Source organism: Lampetra fluviatilis, chromosome 48, assembly GCF_964198595.1.
Source record: "Lampetra fluviatilis chromosome 48, kcLamFluv1.1, whole genome shotgun sequence".
Lineage (NCBI taxonomy): Eukaryota > Metazoa > Chordata > Hyperoartia > Petromyzontiformes > Petromyzontidae > Lampetra > Lampetra fluviatilis.
The window spans coordinates 9,571,866-9,588,951 of NC_136322.1; the positions used below are offsets into that span (position 1 = coordinate 9,571,866).

Here is a 17,086-nt window from a genome sequence, read left to right on the forward strand (position 1 = left end):
CACCACCTTTATAACTATCCCAACCCCTATCACCACCTCTATAACTACCTGAACCCCTATCACCACCTCTATCACGACCCCAACCCCTATCGCCACGCCTATCACGACCCCAGCGGGGCTGGTACAGCAGGCAGGGTCACCGCGAGCCGGCGGGTCATAGCTGGGAGTCGATTTGAAGCCATCACTGATCCGGGCTCGATATGACGGAGCAGGATTGTCGGGGGTGACCCTTGAAAGACGAAGGAGCAGGCAGGGGGGTGCAAGTCTCCCGTCGTATGTTGTTATGCACAAACGCAATTGTCGCTGCCCACGCGCCCGCCCGCCTGCCCGCCCGCGTACCTTTCCGTGATCTTCTTTTCGGGCAGCTCCCAGCTGTTGCCGAACTCGGCTGCGGTGGCCGCCAGGGTGAGGTTGGGCGTCAGGAAGTCGTCGTTGGGGTCGTTGTTCCACGTCCCACACAGGCCGCACACGGAGTTGTAGTAGACGTCATAGTTGAGGAGGTGGACCTCCACGCGGCTGATTCCTGGGTGGGTGGGGTGGGGGGGGGTGCCGGATTATCGAGCGGGCATCGTTCGTGCGAACGATTTGGTTATCCGCGCCCCCTGTCCAGACGTCGATTTCCCCAGTCAAACCCGTAGATTTGAGAAGCTCTTTTTCAACGGGGAGGTGACTCGGCCGGCAGAAAACATCGAAACATTCAACATCTGCACACCCGCTCACGCACACGCTTACCCACCCACCCACCCACCCTCAACTCACTCACTCTCCCACTCACCCACACAAACAACAACCACCATTCGCCACTAAATGGCGGTGACGTCACCGCGGCGCTTGTGCCACGCTATGTGCACGTTGAGGCCACGTGAAGTATCGAACGCCCGCCGGCAGGAGGTGACGGGGCTACTGGCCAATACACCACCTGTGCCCCCCTACTGTGCCAGGCTAGGTGCAGGAGGTCACGGGCACAGACCCTGCAGGTGCCACGGGTCGACTGACTGAGATGACTACTGGGCGATACACCACCTGTGCCTCCCTACTGTGCCAACTCGGCCACTTTCACGCACATGCACGGGCACGAATCATCGTTCTACTTTACGCGTAACATCTGCATTTACTCGGGTCACAATCGTTGGTCATTCGAAACAACTCGTGACGTTACGTTGACCAATGTGACATTCGCGACGCGAGTCACGTGTGCGGGTGGTCCACGTTTCACGAGCGTACAGAAACGATAGAGGCATCATTGTGGCTAAGCGGAGGCCCCAGGCTGATCTTCTTTTGTCGAGCGACGCAAGGCCCAGGGGCAGAGCTCCCACGGGGGCGTTGACTCTCGCGGCCAATCAAACGGCGGTGCCGCGACAACTGACCGCGAACGAGACGTAGGTAGAAAAATACGTATATGCAGCCGAACATACCATTGTAGGAGACGCTGAGGAAGGCGTTGGTCCAGAGAAGGAAGTCGTTCTTGGACAGCGTGATCCGGAACCTCTCCGCCGGGTCGTAGTAGGGCACGTTGACGACGAGGCCGTCGAGCTGCGCAGGAGGTCAAGATTCGAAGGAGACGACGGACGGGAAAAACAAAATGGCGCGTCGAGGTCAAGACGGGGACGTCGCAAAGGCATCGGCGGTGTCTTCCCGACCCTCGATTCCGATGATTGTGTGAGAGCGCATCCGATACCCGCGGGTCTCCCGCACCGGCGTCGTCACTACCCGACCCTCAGTTCTGACAAATTTTGCGAGAGCGGATCCGATCTCTGCCAGTCTCCTGCAATCGGTGTTTATGCTTCTATGTAAGAAACGGAACAGTTTGACTTCTCCACAAATCTGGCTGTCGCCTGATGAAGCTGGTTGTAGTTACTGGCAAAACGTCGCACTCAGACTGTAAATGTTGTGGCTTGGCTCTCCAACACACTGGTGTGCTGTTCTAGTGACGAATTGGCCACGTTCTGTTTACGTGACAACCCTTACTAGTTGGCTGTGTCTGGGTGGTGGCGGGTTCTAACGACTAATTTATATTCTTAAGCGATCTAACCCCAAAAAGACAAAAACCTCTATTATGGGCAGGGGTGGCCCTTTGCCCACCCCCGCGACGAAAGAGCGCACGTACCAGGACTTTGCGGTCGCGGATGAAGGAGATGGTGTGGTTGTAGATCTCGGTGTGCACCTCACGCGTCCACGACACGTCGGCGCGCCGCCGGTGCTCGTTCTTGGCGAGGACGCGCCACGGCGTCGGCAGGTTCATCAAGCAGTTGGAGGCGAGGACGAAGGTGCGCGTGCCCATGAAGTTGAAGTGGTTGCCGTCGAAGGAGCGGTAGTGGGGGTCGCCCACGCCGTGGCACCACGCTGCGGGCGGGTTGGGGACGGGGAGGGGGGGTGGAGGGTCGGAGTCGCGAGCGAGTGAGCATTGGTGCAGCAGTTAGCGCTCCACACCACCCCCCCCCCCGCCCACCCAAGCGGAGACCCGAGTTCGATTCCTGCTTCCGGCCACCCACCGCTGATATTGGTGGTTCGGAAAAGGAAATAGGAAAGAGAAAAAAAAACTCCGCAGGAGGAGGAGCGCTGGAAATTGGCCAGCAGAATGTTGAGACGGGGTGAGATGCGGACGACGTTTGGCTGGAGGTCGCGTCAACCGGCACCATCAAGAGCTGAGCCTTTTGTTCAACTCCTCTACCTTCATCCCCTCCTCCACCTAATCTTCCACCACCTCAGCCTCAGCCTCCACCTGCCCCTCTTCTTTCCTCCCCTCCTCCGCAATTTAAATCTCTCTCCATCTTCATCCCCTCAATCCTCCTCCTCTCCTTCCTCCCCCCCCACCCCCCTCCCCCCCTCCTCCCCCTCCACACCCTCCACCTCAATCCTCCTCCATCCTCCCTATTCCCCCCCCCACCACCCCCACCACCCCCACCAACCCCCTTCCCGCTCACCGTAGACCTTCTTCTGCAGCCGGAAGCGCCAGTCCTTTCTGACGCGCGCGTTCGTGTTGGTGACGGCCACGCCGCCGACGACGCCCCTCATGGCGCCCTCGTCCACCGTGATGTAATGCTCCACGCCACCGTTGAAGACCGACGCCGGGGTCGTGAACTGCACCTGGGTGTTGCCCGACAGCAGCGTGGCGCTCGTCCCGTCCACCTTGAAGACCTCGTGGTCGCCCCGCACCTCGAAGAAGCGGAAGAAGGCGCCGCTCGCCGATGGAAGGGCGACCTGCGCGGACCGAACCGACAGGGGGTTGGTTAACCGATCGGCGTCGCCTATCACCGCTCCGGTTATGTGCTCATCGACAGTGCGGACGCGGGGCGACGCCCGGCTGGAGGCCGCGACCCATCCCGTCGGCCTTCCCCACCGTGAATCGTGACGAGCCGGGGGGGGGGGGGTGGGTCATCGGCGAGCAAGACAACAATGACGACAAGGATGACGACAGCGACATAAAAGTTCCGGAGACGGTGACGATGAGCAGATACTCTGCGTTGTGTGTTTCTGTGCTCCCGAGGAGTGGGCCACTCCACCTGCAGACGGGCACCGGAGGGTTTGTGAAATGGCAACGACAACGCTTCGTTGTTGCCTAAAGGGGGAAAGGTCCCAGATTGAAGCTGCTCAACCCGAGCTCTCAATGTTCTGATCGTGGCATTGTCCTTGTGCTGTTCGCCCTTCGGCCTTGTCCTCTGGTCTAACACTGTTTGAGACTAGGCTCTAAAGAAAGCTGTCTCTGGTCTGGACCAATCAGTTTCAAAGACAATGCCAGAGCCATGTTTTTTTCTTTGCATGTAGGCTCCGCTACTCGCTAACGCAGGGGTGGGGAACGTCCGGCCCGCGGGCCATACAAGGCCCGCGAAATCATTTGGGTCTGGCCCTGCCAAGGCAACCGCAGGCGGGACTCGAAATTCAACAAATCTAGGAGCAAACCTGTAAAAGGAGTTGCGAGTAGCAGCAACATCATCGATACCAGCAGATAACATCATCACCACGCCTCGCCAAAGAGAAGCAGTTCCAGCCATCACATTAGGGGCGAGTTAATGAAATGTTTGACCAAATCTCACGGGCTAATTTTTAAGTTGATGATTTTGCATGGCCCGCGAATGATGTTATATAAATATTCAAATGGCCTTTGGCAGAAAAAAGGTACCCCACCCCTGCGCTAACGGCACTTGCGCCAAACAGTCTGTTACAATCTAGATTTGAAGTTTTCGTGACTGCAGGGATCCATACTCTTTGGTTCTTTCGGTAAAGTCACGTAGGTATAAAATAAAATTAAATCACGACGTTTCGGGCGCAACATAAGCGTCCGTCATCAGGTGGGACAACCACAGCAAGAAACAATTGCTGAAGTGGGCAAAATGGCTGCTGTAACAAGAGGCTATATAAGTAAGAGAGGGGGGAGGAGCCAGGGAGGAGAGATAGAGAGGGGGGGTGTGGGGTAGGGAGAGTGGAGCGTTGCAAGAGGGTTTAGGAAAAGGATGAGCACGGCAAAATGCCGGGCGGGGGGGGGGGAGTGAGCGGGCTGGGGTGAGGTGGGTGGTGGAATCATCTTTGTCTTTAGGGGTGTACCCCGCAGCATCTGCTCGCTCATCGCCCCATCTGCGATGGACAAGACCGCGCTGGCAAGCTGACCTCTCCCGAGAAGGTGACGGTCCATTGGATGGCCACGTTGTTGAAAGTGAGCGGGGTGCTGTGGGCGTAAGCAGTTGGCTCCACGGTGGCTGTAAGGGAGAGAAGAAAGACACCGAAACGTCACCCCTCAATGATCGTCGCGAGCTGATAGTCGAGCGACAGTGGTCAGTGGCCCATCACGACCACAGCTTCCCAGTAGCCGAGTGAGCAAACGCATTTGCCAGGCCTGGTATGCAGGGCGCCGTGGGCTTGAGCCTGTTGTATATTTGGAGTTTGCGTGTCTCTCTCTCCTCTCTTCAAAGCCCGATTAAGGTTCCTGCAGGGCCCTAAGCCACTTCTCTTTCGTTACGCTTTGAGTGATAATTCACTGTGTGACAGACATTGTTTTAACTTTTCGTTCCTGGGTAGTAAGTGTTATTTTATTAATTCTTAAGCCTCAAAAGTACAGAGAATGGCTATTATTACCAAAAAAACATTGCTTTTGTGACCAGGGCACAAAATAAAAGTTAATAATCCACTCCATTAATAACACTGTGTAACAAATGTATACATTTTTTGTTCCTGGGTAGTAAGTGTTATATCCTAATTGCGTATGCGTCAAAAGTGCATTTCCCCCACAAAAAAGGCTATTATCCCCCACAAACTTTGCTTTTGTGACCAGAACATTGATATTTCGAAATGTACCTATTTTCAATGGGAAAACGTGGTGTGCATTTGTGTCATTCCTTCACGTAAAGTCCCGGTCACAAAAGCAGAGTTTGTGGGGGAATAATAATAGCCATTATCTTTACTTTTGAGGCATAAGCAATTAGAAAACAACACTTACTACCCAACATAGTGAATTATATAACTTTCCAACAGTTCGTACTGCCGCCCAATCGGATCATTCGACGGACGATCTGAAAACAAATCACGTGACGACTCTTTTAAGCAGTCGATTGGCTATCGAATCTCGACGTCGATTTGAAATCGTGAAATCGCCACCACGGTGGGGGGTGGGGGGGGGGCGAGAGAGAAATAGCATCCGAACTCCAAATACACAGGCGTCGTCTGGGTCGTGATCGAACCCACGACCTCGCTATCCCACCCTCACCCCCATTGAGATGTATCCCTATGGGGGAGGGGGGGGGGAGTCCCCGTTATTCGTCGCTTCATTATAAGGGGCCGTCCATAAATGACGTCACGCACCTAGGGGGGGTCAGACATTTGTGACGATGTGTGACGAGGGGGGGGGGGGTTGAGAAATCTGACGTCACATCAAAATACGCAACTTTAAATAAATATAGACAACACTTTCTACTTAAATAAATAGACTTTTTTTTATAAATGTTTTCTCCGACAACATCAGAGTGCAGCGCCACATTAAATACGCACTACAATGACAATAGTTTCAAGCGATTTGAAGCATGTTTTATTTTGGGGGGGCAGAGCTTTGTGACGTCATATTTGAGGGGGGGGTCTGACTTTTTGTGACGCCTTGTGACGAGGGGGGGGGGGGGTAAAAAATCGTCCAAAATCGCGTGACGTCATTTATGGACGGCCCCTAAGTCGCTACTTGTTTATAGTTTAGTTGTGGCACTTGCCCCCAAAAGTCTGATGAGGCTAAGGGGTTGTTGTATGTGCGTGTGTGTGCGTGTGTTTGTTTGTGTGTGTGTGTGTGCAGTCATCTCAATCAGTCGACCCGTGGCACCTGGGTCTGCCCCGTGACCTCCTGCTGCCAGCGGGCGTTCGACACTTCACGTGGCCTCAAGGTGCACTTGGCCTGGCACAAGCGTCGTGGTGACGTCACCGCCACTTAGTGGCGAATGGCGGTTGTTGTTGTTGTGTGTGCGTGCGTGTGTGCGTGTGTCAGGCCTTACGTGAGACTCTGACGGTCACGCAACGCAGCTCCGTCTCCTGCCTGTTCCGTCCGGAGAGAGAGAGAATCAAAAATCGGTACTTTATAGTGCACGAGATGTCCAGTTAGGGGGGGGGGGATACACAGAGACCCTCAGAGATACATAGAGACCCATAGAGATATACAGAGATCCATAGAGATACATAGAGACTCATAGAGATACAGAGAGACCCATAGAGATACATAGAGACCCATAGAGATACATAGAAACCCATAGAGATACACAGAGACCCATAGAGATACACAGAGACCCATAGAGATACAAACAGACCTACAGTTATACATAGAGACCCATAGAGATACACAGAGACCCATAGAGGTATACAGAGACCTATAGTAATACATAGAGACCCATAGAGATACACCAAGACCCATAGAGACCCATAGAGACCCATAGAGATACACAGAGACCCATGGAGATACACAGAGGCCCATAGAGATACATACATACCCACAGATTAAACTATTATTTTTGTTACCAGGTAAGGACCCCACTGAGCTGCTACATAGTAGCTCTTTTTAAATCCTTTATATTAAGTTCGCTTGCTTGCTTGCGTGCTTGCGTGCTTGCTTGCTTACGACCTTGCAAATCTTTCGGTCGTTTTTTAACCCACTTCCCGTGATCCAATCGAGCTGACATTTTCCACACAGACTCGTTGTGCGTGACAATTAATTTTCGTGAAAATGTTTTCCCAAAATTTGACACTGTTTAGGGAATTTTTAAAAAATATAATTACCAATTGCTTAATGCTGGCAGACAATCATCTGACCCATAGGTGGCAGCCATCTCAAGCCAGATGACGAGAGGACTCTAGCCGCCACGCATATAAAGGATTTAGAGTGAAAAACTTTGTTTTTACGGGTTAATTTTTTCAGAAGCGACCTCAACATCACAAGTGATAGCAGCTCAACAAAACGCGGCAGCCAAATACGTCGATTATAAATGCGGAGGGCACCCGGAGCGATACAAAAACCACGCGACCACCATGAGGAGACAGAGCGAGAGAGAGAGAGGGAGACACGCAAACTCAAAAATATACAACGGGAGGCAGGGTCTTGGTCGAACATCACGATCTCCTGCATACCAGGCGAGCTAGTTAACATCTCCTAGCCACCGTGGCGTATTCACCGCGTGCATAGAGGCTCCTTGGAATGTTGTATGCGATGTATTGTTGCTAGGTGAGTGAGTGTGCTGCTAGCTGAGTGAGTGTACTGCTGGGCGAGTGAGTGTACTGCTGGGTGAGTGAGTGTGCTGCTAGCTGAGTGAGTGTACTGCTGGGTGAGTGAGTGTACTGCTGGGCGAGTGAGTGTACTGCTGGCTGAGTGAGTGTACTGCTGACTGAGGGAGTGTACTGCTGGGTGAGTGAGTGTACTGCTAGGTGAGTGAGTGTACTGCTGGCTGAGGGAGTGTACTGCTGGGTGAGTGAGTGTACTGCTGGGTGAGTGAGTGTACTGCTAGGTGAGGAAGTGTACTGCTGGGTGAGTGAGTGTACTACTAGGTGAGTGAGTGTACTGCTGGCTGAGTGAGTGTACTGCTGGCTGAGGGAGTGTACTGCTGGCTGAGTGAGTGTCCTGCTGGCTGAGTGAGTGTCCTGCTGGCTGAGGGAGTGTACTGCTGGGTGAGTGAGTGTACTGCTAGGTGAGTGAGTGTACTGCTGGCTGAGGGAGTGTACTGCTGGGCGAGTGAGTGTACTGCTGGCTGAGGGAGTGTACTGCTGGGTGAGTGAGTGTACTGCTAGGTGAGTGAGTGTACTGCTGGCTGAGTGAGTGTCCTGCTGGCTGAGGGAGTGTACTGCTGGGCGAGTGAGTGTACTGCTAGGTGAGTGAGTGTACTGTTGGCTGACTGACTGCACTGCTAAGCGAGTGAGTGTGTGTGCTCCTTACGTGCTACTCTCGGAGGCGTAGAAGCAGACCTGGTGGGTGCGCACGTCCTTGTTGGTGGGCATCCACGTGAGGCGCGTGTGGAACAGCTGCGGGTTCGTGGCGTCCACCGTGATGGGGTCCTTGTTGAAGCCGAACGGAGCGAATGTGCCCAGGCGAGGGATCGTCACGCTGAAGGGGATTGCACGGCCGGGGGGGGGGGGGGGGGTGTGAGGGTTGATGGACCGAACCCACAATCCCCCCCCCTCCTCCTCCTCGTAACACGTCTAGCGGAAATGCCGTCGGGAGGGGCCGTATCCCCGACTGGCTCCGCCAGGCTGAAGATGGTAGGAGAGCAAAGTGTGCGGACTAATCTCCATCTGTTCCATCTCATTCCCTTCTACCCCGTGAGTGGACTAATCTCCATCTGTTCCATCTCATTCCCTTCTACCCCGTGAGTGGACTAATCTCCATCTGTTCCATCTCACTCCCCTCTACCCCGTGTGTGGACTAATCTCCATCTGTTCCATCTCATTCACTTCTACCCCGTGAGTGGACTAATCTCCATCTGTTCCATCTCATTCCCTTCTACCCCGTGAGTGGACTAATCTCCATCTGTTCCATCTCACTCCCCTCTACCCCGTGTGTGGACTAATCTCCATCTGTTCCATCTCATTCACTTCTACCCCGTGAGTGGACTAATCTCCATCTGTTCCATCTCATTCCCTTCTACCCCGTGAGTGGACTAATCTCCATCTGTTCCATCTCACTCCCCTCTACCCCGTGTGTGGACTAATCTCCATCTGTTCCATCTCATTCACTTCTACCCCGTGCGTGGACCAATCTCCATCTGTTCAATCTCATTCCCTTCTACACCGTGGGAGGACTAATCTCCATCTGTTCCATCTCATTCCCTTCTACCCCGTGGGTGGACTAATCTCCATCTGTTCCATCTCACTCCCTTCTACCCCGTGGGTGGACTAATCTACATCTGTTCCATCTCAATCCCTTCTAGCCGTGGGTGGACTAATCTCCATCTGTTCCATCTCACTCCCTTCTAGCCCGTGAGTGGACTAATCTCCATCTGTTCCATCTCACTCCCTTCTACCCCGTGTGTGGACTAATCTCCATCTGTTCCATCTCATTCCCTTCTAGCCGTGGGTGGACTAATCTCCATCTGTTCCATCTCACTCCCTTCTAGCCCGTGAGTGGACTAATCTCCGTCTGTTCCATCTCATTCCCTTCTACACCGTGCGTGGACCAATCTCCATCTGTTCCATCTCACTCCCTTCTACCCGTGCGTGGACCAATCTCCATCTGTTCCATTTCACTCCCTTCTACCCCGTGCGTGGACCAATCTCCATCTGTTCCATCTCATTCCCTTCTACACCGTGGGAGGACTAATCTCCATCTGTTCCATCTAATTCCCTTCTACCCGTGGGTGGAATAATCTCCATCTGTTCCATCTCACTACCTTCTAGCCCGTGAGTGGACTAATCTACATCGGTTCCATTTCACTCCCTTCTACCCGTGGGTGGGTGTCTAGGAGTAGCCGTAGCCCCCTGGCTCTGCCTGCTAGAAGGCAGTGCAGCACCCTCGCCCTAACCCAGCTGTCCCGTCTGTACGGTGGATAGAGCGTTGCAGCCTCGCACGCACTCACACCACGTGCCTTTGGAAGCACGTGGTGTGATGCGGGTGCGGGTGGAGGGACGGTGGGGGGGGGTGTAGGTGGGGGGGAGGGGGGGGGCCTCTCACGTCGCCGCCGAGTCGGTTGCCACGGAGATGTCGATGGGCAGCTCGAAGAGGATTCCCTGCGTCACCACGTAGGACTGCCCGTTGGTGGGCGTGACGCCCACGAAGGTGGGCATCAGGCACGAGATGGCAGCCTCGACTGGGGGGAGGGGGTGGGGGCGGGGGGGGGCATCGTCGTCAGCATCGACGTCATTTACACCATTGGTACCTCATTTGCCAGTAAAAAATATGATTTCTTTTTTCATTTACTTGATAGAACAGGCGTGCTGTGACGGTTCCATCTGAAGACAGAAGCATGTGTTGCCTCCGAAACGTCGTGATTTTTATTTTATTTAACTTTTATTAATTTTATTTTTTTACCTATGTGACTTTACCGAAAAAACCTACGAATATATTTTTTTTTTTACCCTTTTATCTGGTAACAAAACTGACATATTTTTTACGAGGAGTCATGTTTGCATAGACCACAATACCTGCAGTCATAATGCAAACAAAAAAAACATAACTCTGATAATGTGTGTTACCAGATAAAAGGGTTAAAACCAATTATCATATTTTTTACTGGCAAATGAGGTACCAATGGTGTAAATGCTTACCCCGAGCTCTCATACTCTGATGGTGCATTGTCTTTGAGTTGTGCACCTTTTGGCGTCATCTGGTCCAACACCATGTGAGACTAGGCTCTAAGGAAAGCTGTCTCGGGTGTGGACCAATCAACTTCAAGGACAGTGCATATCATTATCAGAGTTGTGTTTTTTTGTTTGCATTATGACTGCAAGTATTGTGGTCAATGCAAACATGACTCCTCGTAAAAAAGGTCTCAGTTTTGTTGCCAAATAAAAGGGTAAAAAAAACAATTATCATCGACGTCATTGTCGTCGACATCGTCGTGGTCATCACCCGCGACTCACACTCGAGGAGGACCTGCAGAGGGATGCTGGACAGAGCGTCGCCCGGAGCGAAGCTCGCCGAGCCAATGGTGAGCGACGAGTTGACGGAGTCCTCGATCATCAGGGCCAGGGCCCAGAGTCCGTCAGCGTCCGGGGGCACCGTGAAGGTGATGAGGCAGGCGGCCTGTGCGAAGGGTGGGTAGAGGGTGAATAGAGGGTGAGTGAATGAGTGGTGAGTGAGTGAGTGGGTACGTGGGTGAGTGAGTGAGTGCGTAGGTGGGTAAGTGAGTGGGTAGGTGGGTGGGTGAGTGGGTGAGTGAGTGAGTGAGTGGGTAGTGAGTGAGTGGGTACGTGGGTGGGTGAGTGAGTGCGTAGGTGGGTAAGTGAGTGGGTAGGTTGGTGGGTGGGTGAGTGAGTGAGTGCGTAGGTGGGTAAGTGAGTGGGTAGGTGGGTGGGTGAGTGGGTGAGTGAGTGGGTAGTGAGTGAGTGGTTAGGTGGGTGGGTGAGTGGGTGAGTGAGCGGGTGGGTGAGTGAGAAGGGACTGCAGTGAATTGGAACAACGACATTAAGGGTCAAGAATTAGCGATCCGCTGGTGGAGGAGGAAGGAAGGAAAGTCGATACGAATCAGGGAGACAAAACGGAATGGCAGCAGAGCGAGCGAGAGATGGAACAGACGGAGATTCGTTTACAATCGTCGCACCGTGGAACGACGGCAAGGAGGAGTGGGGTTGGAGTTGTGCCGAGTCAGGAGACGGAGGCAAAAAAAAAATTGGTCAGAAGAGTGAACGACAGACCGATGACGGTCATATTCTCGGTTCATCCACTAAAGTCACGGAGATGGGGAATAAACTAAAAATAACAGATAATGAAATTGAATTAAAAATTAAAATAATACATTGAAAATAATGAAAGCAAAAAAGCCACGATGTTTCGATCGCAACACAAGTGGTCTTCATCAGGCGGAAAGAAAAGGTGGTGGTGATGATGATGGTCAGACCTCTTCTTGGTTCTTTCGGTAAAGTCACGTAGAAGGGAAATAATAAACTAATAAAAATAAAACATAATAAAATACAATTCTCACGACGTTTCGGCCACAACGCAAGCAGCCGTCCTCAGGTGAAGAACATCCTTCTTTCGGTAAAGTCGAGTCGTTAGGAATAAATTAAACTACGTGACTTTACCGATAAAACTAAAGAGCATGGATTCCTGCAGTCACGAAAGCTTCAAATCAAGATTGTAATTCACTGCGTAACGAAAAAATATGGACATTTTTTTAGTTTCTGGGTAGTAAGTGTTATTTTCCAATTGCTTACGCCTCAAAAAGTACAGATAATGGCTATTGTTCCCCATCAAACTTTGCTGGGGCACAAGAAAGAGGAAGGACCACGTTATGGGAGTCACAGAGATGTGGATTTTGCGACGGATGTTGCCTTTAGGGAGGACAGGGTGAGAAACGAGGGCGTGAGGCAAAGACTGAAGGTGGCAGAAATCACGGAGAATATGAGATGGGGGCCAAACAAAAAGGGGCTCTGGTGTGGTTCGGTCACGCTGAGAGACAACAGGAAAATGGCGTGGTAATTGGTTCTTTTCCCTTCTATCTGGCAACAAAACTGACACCTTTTTACAAGGAGTCATGTTTGCATAGACCGCAATACCTGCAGTCATAATACAAACAAAAGAACATAACTGTATTATGACTGCAGGTATTGCGGTCTATGCAAACATGACTCCTTGTAAAAAGGTGTCAGTTTTGTTGCCAGATAGAAGGGTAAAGAACCAATTATCATATTTTTACTGGCAAATGAAGTTCCCATAGTGAAAATGGCGTGGGTCAGAAGGTGATGCAGGCGGAAGGAAAGAGAACAGCGAGAGAAGCTGGGCCGCCCTACCCACCCACCCACCTTTCCACCCACCCACCCACCTTTCCCCCCACCCACCTTTCCCCCCACCCACCAACCCATCTTTAACCCCCACCCACCAACCCACCCACCCACCATTCCCCCACCCACCCACCTTTTCCCCCACCCACCCACCAACCGACCCACCCATCTTTCCCCCCACCCACCTTTCCCCCCACCCACCCACCCATCTTTCCCCCCACCCACCAACCCACCTACCCACCATCCCCCCACCCACCCACCTTTCCCCCCACCCACCAACCCACCTACCCACCATCCCCCCACCCACCCACCTTTCCCCCACGAACCAACCCACCTACCCACCATCCCCCCACCCACCAACCCACCTACCCACCATCCCCCCACCCACCCACCTTTCCCCCCACCCACCCACCAACCCACCCACCCACCATTCCCCCACCCACCTTTCCCCCCACCCACCCACCTTTCCCCCCACTCATCACCCACCCACCGACCATTCCACCCCAACCGACCAACCAACCTTTCCCCCGACCAACCATTCCACCCACACCCACCCCCCTTACCCCACCCACCCACCTTTCCACCCCCACCCATCTACCACCTTCCCCCCTACCCCCCTTACCCCCCCCCCCAAGTCATCCACCCCCCCCCCCAAGTCATCCACCCCCCCCCCCCACCTCGTCGAGGACTCCGTAGGGGGCGACCCCGCAGATGCCTCCGCACTCGTCACGTGCTCCCTTCTCGGCGTAGCGGCACCGCACCGTGTCCCCGTCCGCATCGTACACCGGGATCTGCCACACCGTGGTGCAGCCGGCCTTCAGCCTGGGGGGGGGGCGGGGGGGGGGGGCGGGGGGGCAGGCCACCGAGGAACAAATGAGACGCGCACAATCGCAGACACGGGGAGCGGGGAGCGGGGAGGAGAGGGCCCCCCCACCCCGATCGCAGAAACTTTCCGCCACCGTGTTGTGTGTCTCTCTCTCTGTGTGTCTCTGTGTGTGTCTCTCTCTGCTTGTGTGTCTGTCTGTGTGTCTATGTTGTGTGTATCTCTCTGTGTGTCTCTGTGTTGTCTCTCTCTGCTTGTGTGTCTGTCTGTGTGTCTATGTTGTGTGTCTCTCTCTGTGTGTCTCTGTGTTGTCTCTCTCTGCTTGTGTGTCTGTCTGTGTGTCTATGTTGTGTGTCTCTCTTTGTGTGTCTCTCTCTGCTTGTGTGTCTGTCTGTGTGTCTATGTTGTGTGTCTCTCTCTGTGTGTCTCAGTGTTGTCTCTCTCTGCTTGTGTGTCTGTCTGTGTGTCTATGTTGTGTGTCTCTCTCTGTGTGTCTCTGTGTTGTCTCTCTCTGCTTGTGTGTTTGTCTGTGTGTCTATGTTGTGTGTCTCTCTCTGTGTGTCTCTGTGTTGTCTCTCTCTGCTTGTGTGTCTGTCTGTGTGTCTATGTTGTGTGTCTCTCTCTGTGTGTCTCAGTGTTGTCTCTCTCTGCTTGTGTGTCTGTCTGTGTGTCTATGTTGTGTGTCTCTCTCTGTGTGTCTCAGTGTTGTCTCTCTCTGCTTGTGTGTCTGTCTGTGTGTCTATGTTGTGTGTCTCTCTGTGTGTCTCAGTGTTGTCTCTCTCTGCTTGTGTGTCTGTCTGTGTGTCTATGTTGTGTGTCTCTCTCTGTGTGTCTCTGTGTTGTCTCTCTCTGCTTGTGTGTCTGTCTGTGTGTCTATGTTGTGTGTCTCTCTCTGTGTGTCTCTGTGTTGTCTCTCTCTGCTTGTGTGTCTGTCTGTGTGTCTATGTTGTGTGTCTCTCTCTGTGTGTCTCTGTGTTGTCTCTCTCTGCTTGTGTGTCTGTCTGTGTGTCTATGTTGTGTGTCTCTCTCTGTGTGTCTCTGTGTTGTCTCTCTCTGCTTGTGTGTCTGTCTGTGTGTCTATGTTGTGTGTCTCTCTCTGTGTGTCTCTCTCTGTGTGTCTCTCTCTGCTTGTGTGTCTGTCTGTGTGTCTATGTTGTGTGTCTCTCTCTGTGTGTCTCAGTGTTGTCTCTCTCTGCTTGTGTGTCTGTCTGTGTGTCTATGTTGTGTGTCTCTCTCTGTGTGTCTCTGTGTTGTCTCTCTCTGCTTGTGTGTCTGTCTGTGTGTCTATGTTGTGTGTCTCTCTCTGTGTGTCTCTGTGTTGTCTCTCTCTGCTTGTGTGTCTGTCTGTGTGTCTATGTTGTGTGTCTCTCTCTGTGTGTCTCAGTGTTGTCTCTCTCTGCTTGTGTGTCTGTCTGTGTGTCTATGTTGTGTGTCTCTCTCTGTGTGTCTCAGTGTTGTCTCTCTCTGCTTGTGTGTCTGTCTGTGTGTCTATGTTGTGTGTCTCTCTCTCTGTGTGTCTCTGTGTTGTCTCTCTCTGCTTGTGTGTCTGTCTGTGTGTCTATGTTGTGTGTCTCTCTCTGTGTGTCTCTGTGTTGTCTCTCTCTGCTTGTGTGTCTGTCTGTGTGTCTCTGTGTGTGTCTCTCTCTCTGTGTGTCTCTGTGTTGTCTCTCTCTGCTTGTGTGTCTGTCTGTGTGTCTATGTTGTGTGTCTCTCTCTGTGTGTCTCTGTGTTGTCTCTCTCTGCTTGTGTGTCTGTCTGTGCGTCTATGTTGTGTGTCTCTCTCTGTGTGTCTCTGTGTTGTCTCTCTCTGCTTGTGTGTCTGTCTGTGTGTCTCTGTGTGTGTCGCTCTCTGTGTGTCTCTGTGTTGTCTCTCTCTGCTTGTGTGTCTGTCTGTGTGTCTATGTTGTGTGTCTCTCTCTGTGTGTCTCTGTGTTGTCTCTCTCTGCTTGTGTGTCTGTCTGTGTGTCTCTGTGTGTGTCTCTCTCTCTGTGTGTCTCTGTGTTGTCTCTCTCTGCTTGTGTGTCTGTCTGTGTGTCTATGTTGTGTGTCTCTCTCTGTGTGTCTCTGTGTTGTCTCTCTCTGCTTGTGTGTCTGTCTGTGCGTCTATGTTGTGTGTCTCTCTCTGTGTGTCTCTGTGTTGTCTCTCTCTGCTTGTGTGTCTGTCTGTGTGTCTCTGTGTGTCTCTCTCTGTGTGTCTCTGTGTTGTGTGTCTCTCTCTGTGTGTCTATGTTGTGTGTCGCTCTCTGTGTGTCTCTGCATTGTCTCTCTCTCTGTGTATGTGTTGTCTCTCTCTGCTTGTGTGTCTGCCTGTGTGTATATGTTGTGTGTCTCTCTCTGTGTGTCTCTCTCTGTGTGTCTCTGTGTTGTGTGTCTCTCTCTCTGTGTCTATGTTGTGTCGCTCTCTGTTTGTCTCTGTGTGAGTCTCTCTCTGCTTGCGTGTCTGTCTGTGTGTCTCCGTGTCTGTGCTTTGTCTCTCTCTAAAATTTAGTTCTACCTGATGACGGTTGCTTTTGTTGCAATCGAAACGTCGTTTTATATTATTTAATTTTTTTTCTTTCCACGAGACTTTACCGAAAGAACCACAGAGTAATTCCTGCAGTCACGAAAGCCTAAAATCAAGTTTTAGCTACTACATAACTCAATGGGGCCTTGCAACTGGTAAAATAAAAAATAAAAAAATAATTTAATAGTTGTATGCATCACGCATAAGCCAGCAAAGGATCGCCTTTTGGCGTCATCTGGTCCAACACCATGTGAGACTAGGCTCTAAGGAAAGCTGTCTCGGGTGTGGACCAATCAACTTCAAGGACAGTGCATACATTATCAGAGTTGTGTTTTTTGTTTGCATCCCGACTGCAGGTATTGTGGTCTATGCAAACATGACTCCTCGTAAAAAAGGTGTCAGTTTTGTTTCCAGATAGAAGGGTAAAAAACTATTATCATATTTTTTACTGGCAAATGAGGTTCCAATGGTGCAAATGCTTTACCCCGAGCTCTCATACTCTGATGGTGCATTGTCTTTGCGTTGTGCGCCTTTTGGCGTCATCTGGTCCAACACCATGTGAGACTAGGCTCTAAGAAAAGCTGTCTCGGGTGTGGACCAATCAACTTCAAGGACAGTGCATACATTATCAGAGTTAAATTTCAATTTAAAGCTTTCGTGACTGCAGGGATTCATCTTCTTGGTTCTTTCGGTAAAGTCACGTAGAATGGAAATAATAAAACAATAAAAATAAAACATAATAAAAATAATTCTACGTGACTTTACCGAAAGAACCAAGAAGATTATCAGAGTTATGCTTTTTTGCATTATGACTGCAGGTATTGTGGTCTATTCAAACATGACTCCTCGTAAAAAAAGGTGTCAGTTTTGTTGCC

At 51.8% G+C, this 17,086-nt stretch overlaps 1 protein-coding gene across 1 annotated transcript in view; it reads right to left on the minus strand.

The window, feature by feature from the left end:
• The window catches only part of LOC144948262 (IgGFc-binding protein-like), a 52,280-nt gene that overhangs the window by 25,934 nt on the left and 9,260 nt on the right, over positions 1-17,086 (minus strand). The window contains exons 4-13 of the mRNA XM_078877684.1: positions 13,563-13,707; positions 11,026-11,188; positions 10,118-10,253; positions 8,387-8,554; positions 6,465-6,505; positions 4,606-4,694; positions 2,925-3,201; positions 2,108-2,343; positions 1,416-1,533; positions 340-523 (exon numbers count right to left, since the gene is read on the minus strand). Coding sequence (XP_078733810.1) covers positions 340-523; positions 1,416-1,533; positions 2,108-2,343; positions 2,925-3,201; positions 4,606-4,694; positions 6,465-6,505; positions 8,387-8,554; positions 10,118-10,253; positions 11,026-11,188; positions 13,563-13,707 — 1,557 coding nt within the window. The remainder of the gene's footprint in view (positions 1-339; positions 524-1,415; positions 1,534-2,107; positions 2,344-2,924; positions 3,202-4,605; positions 4,695-6,464; positions 6,506-8,386; positions 8,555-10,117; positions 10,254-11,025; positions 11,189-13,562; positions 13,708-17,086) is intronic.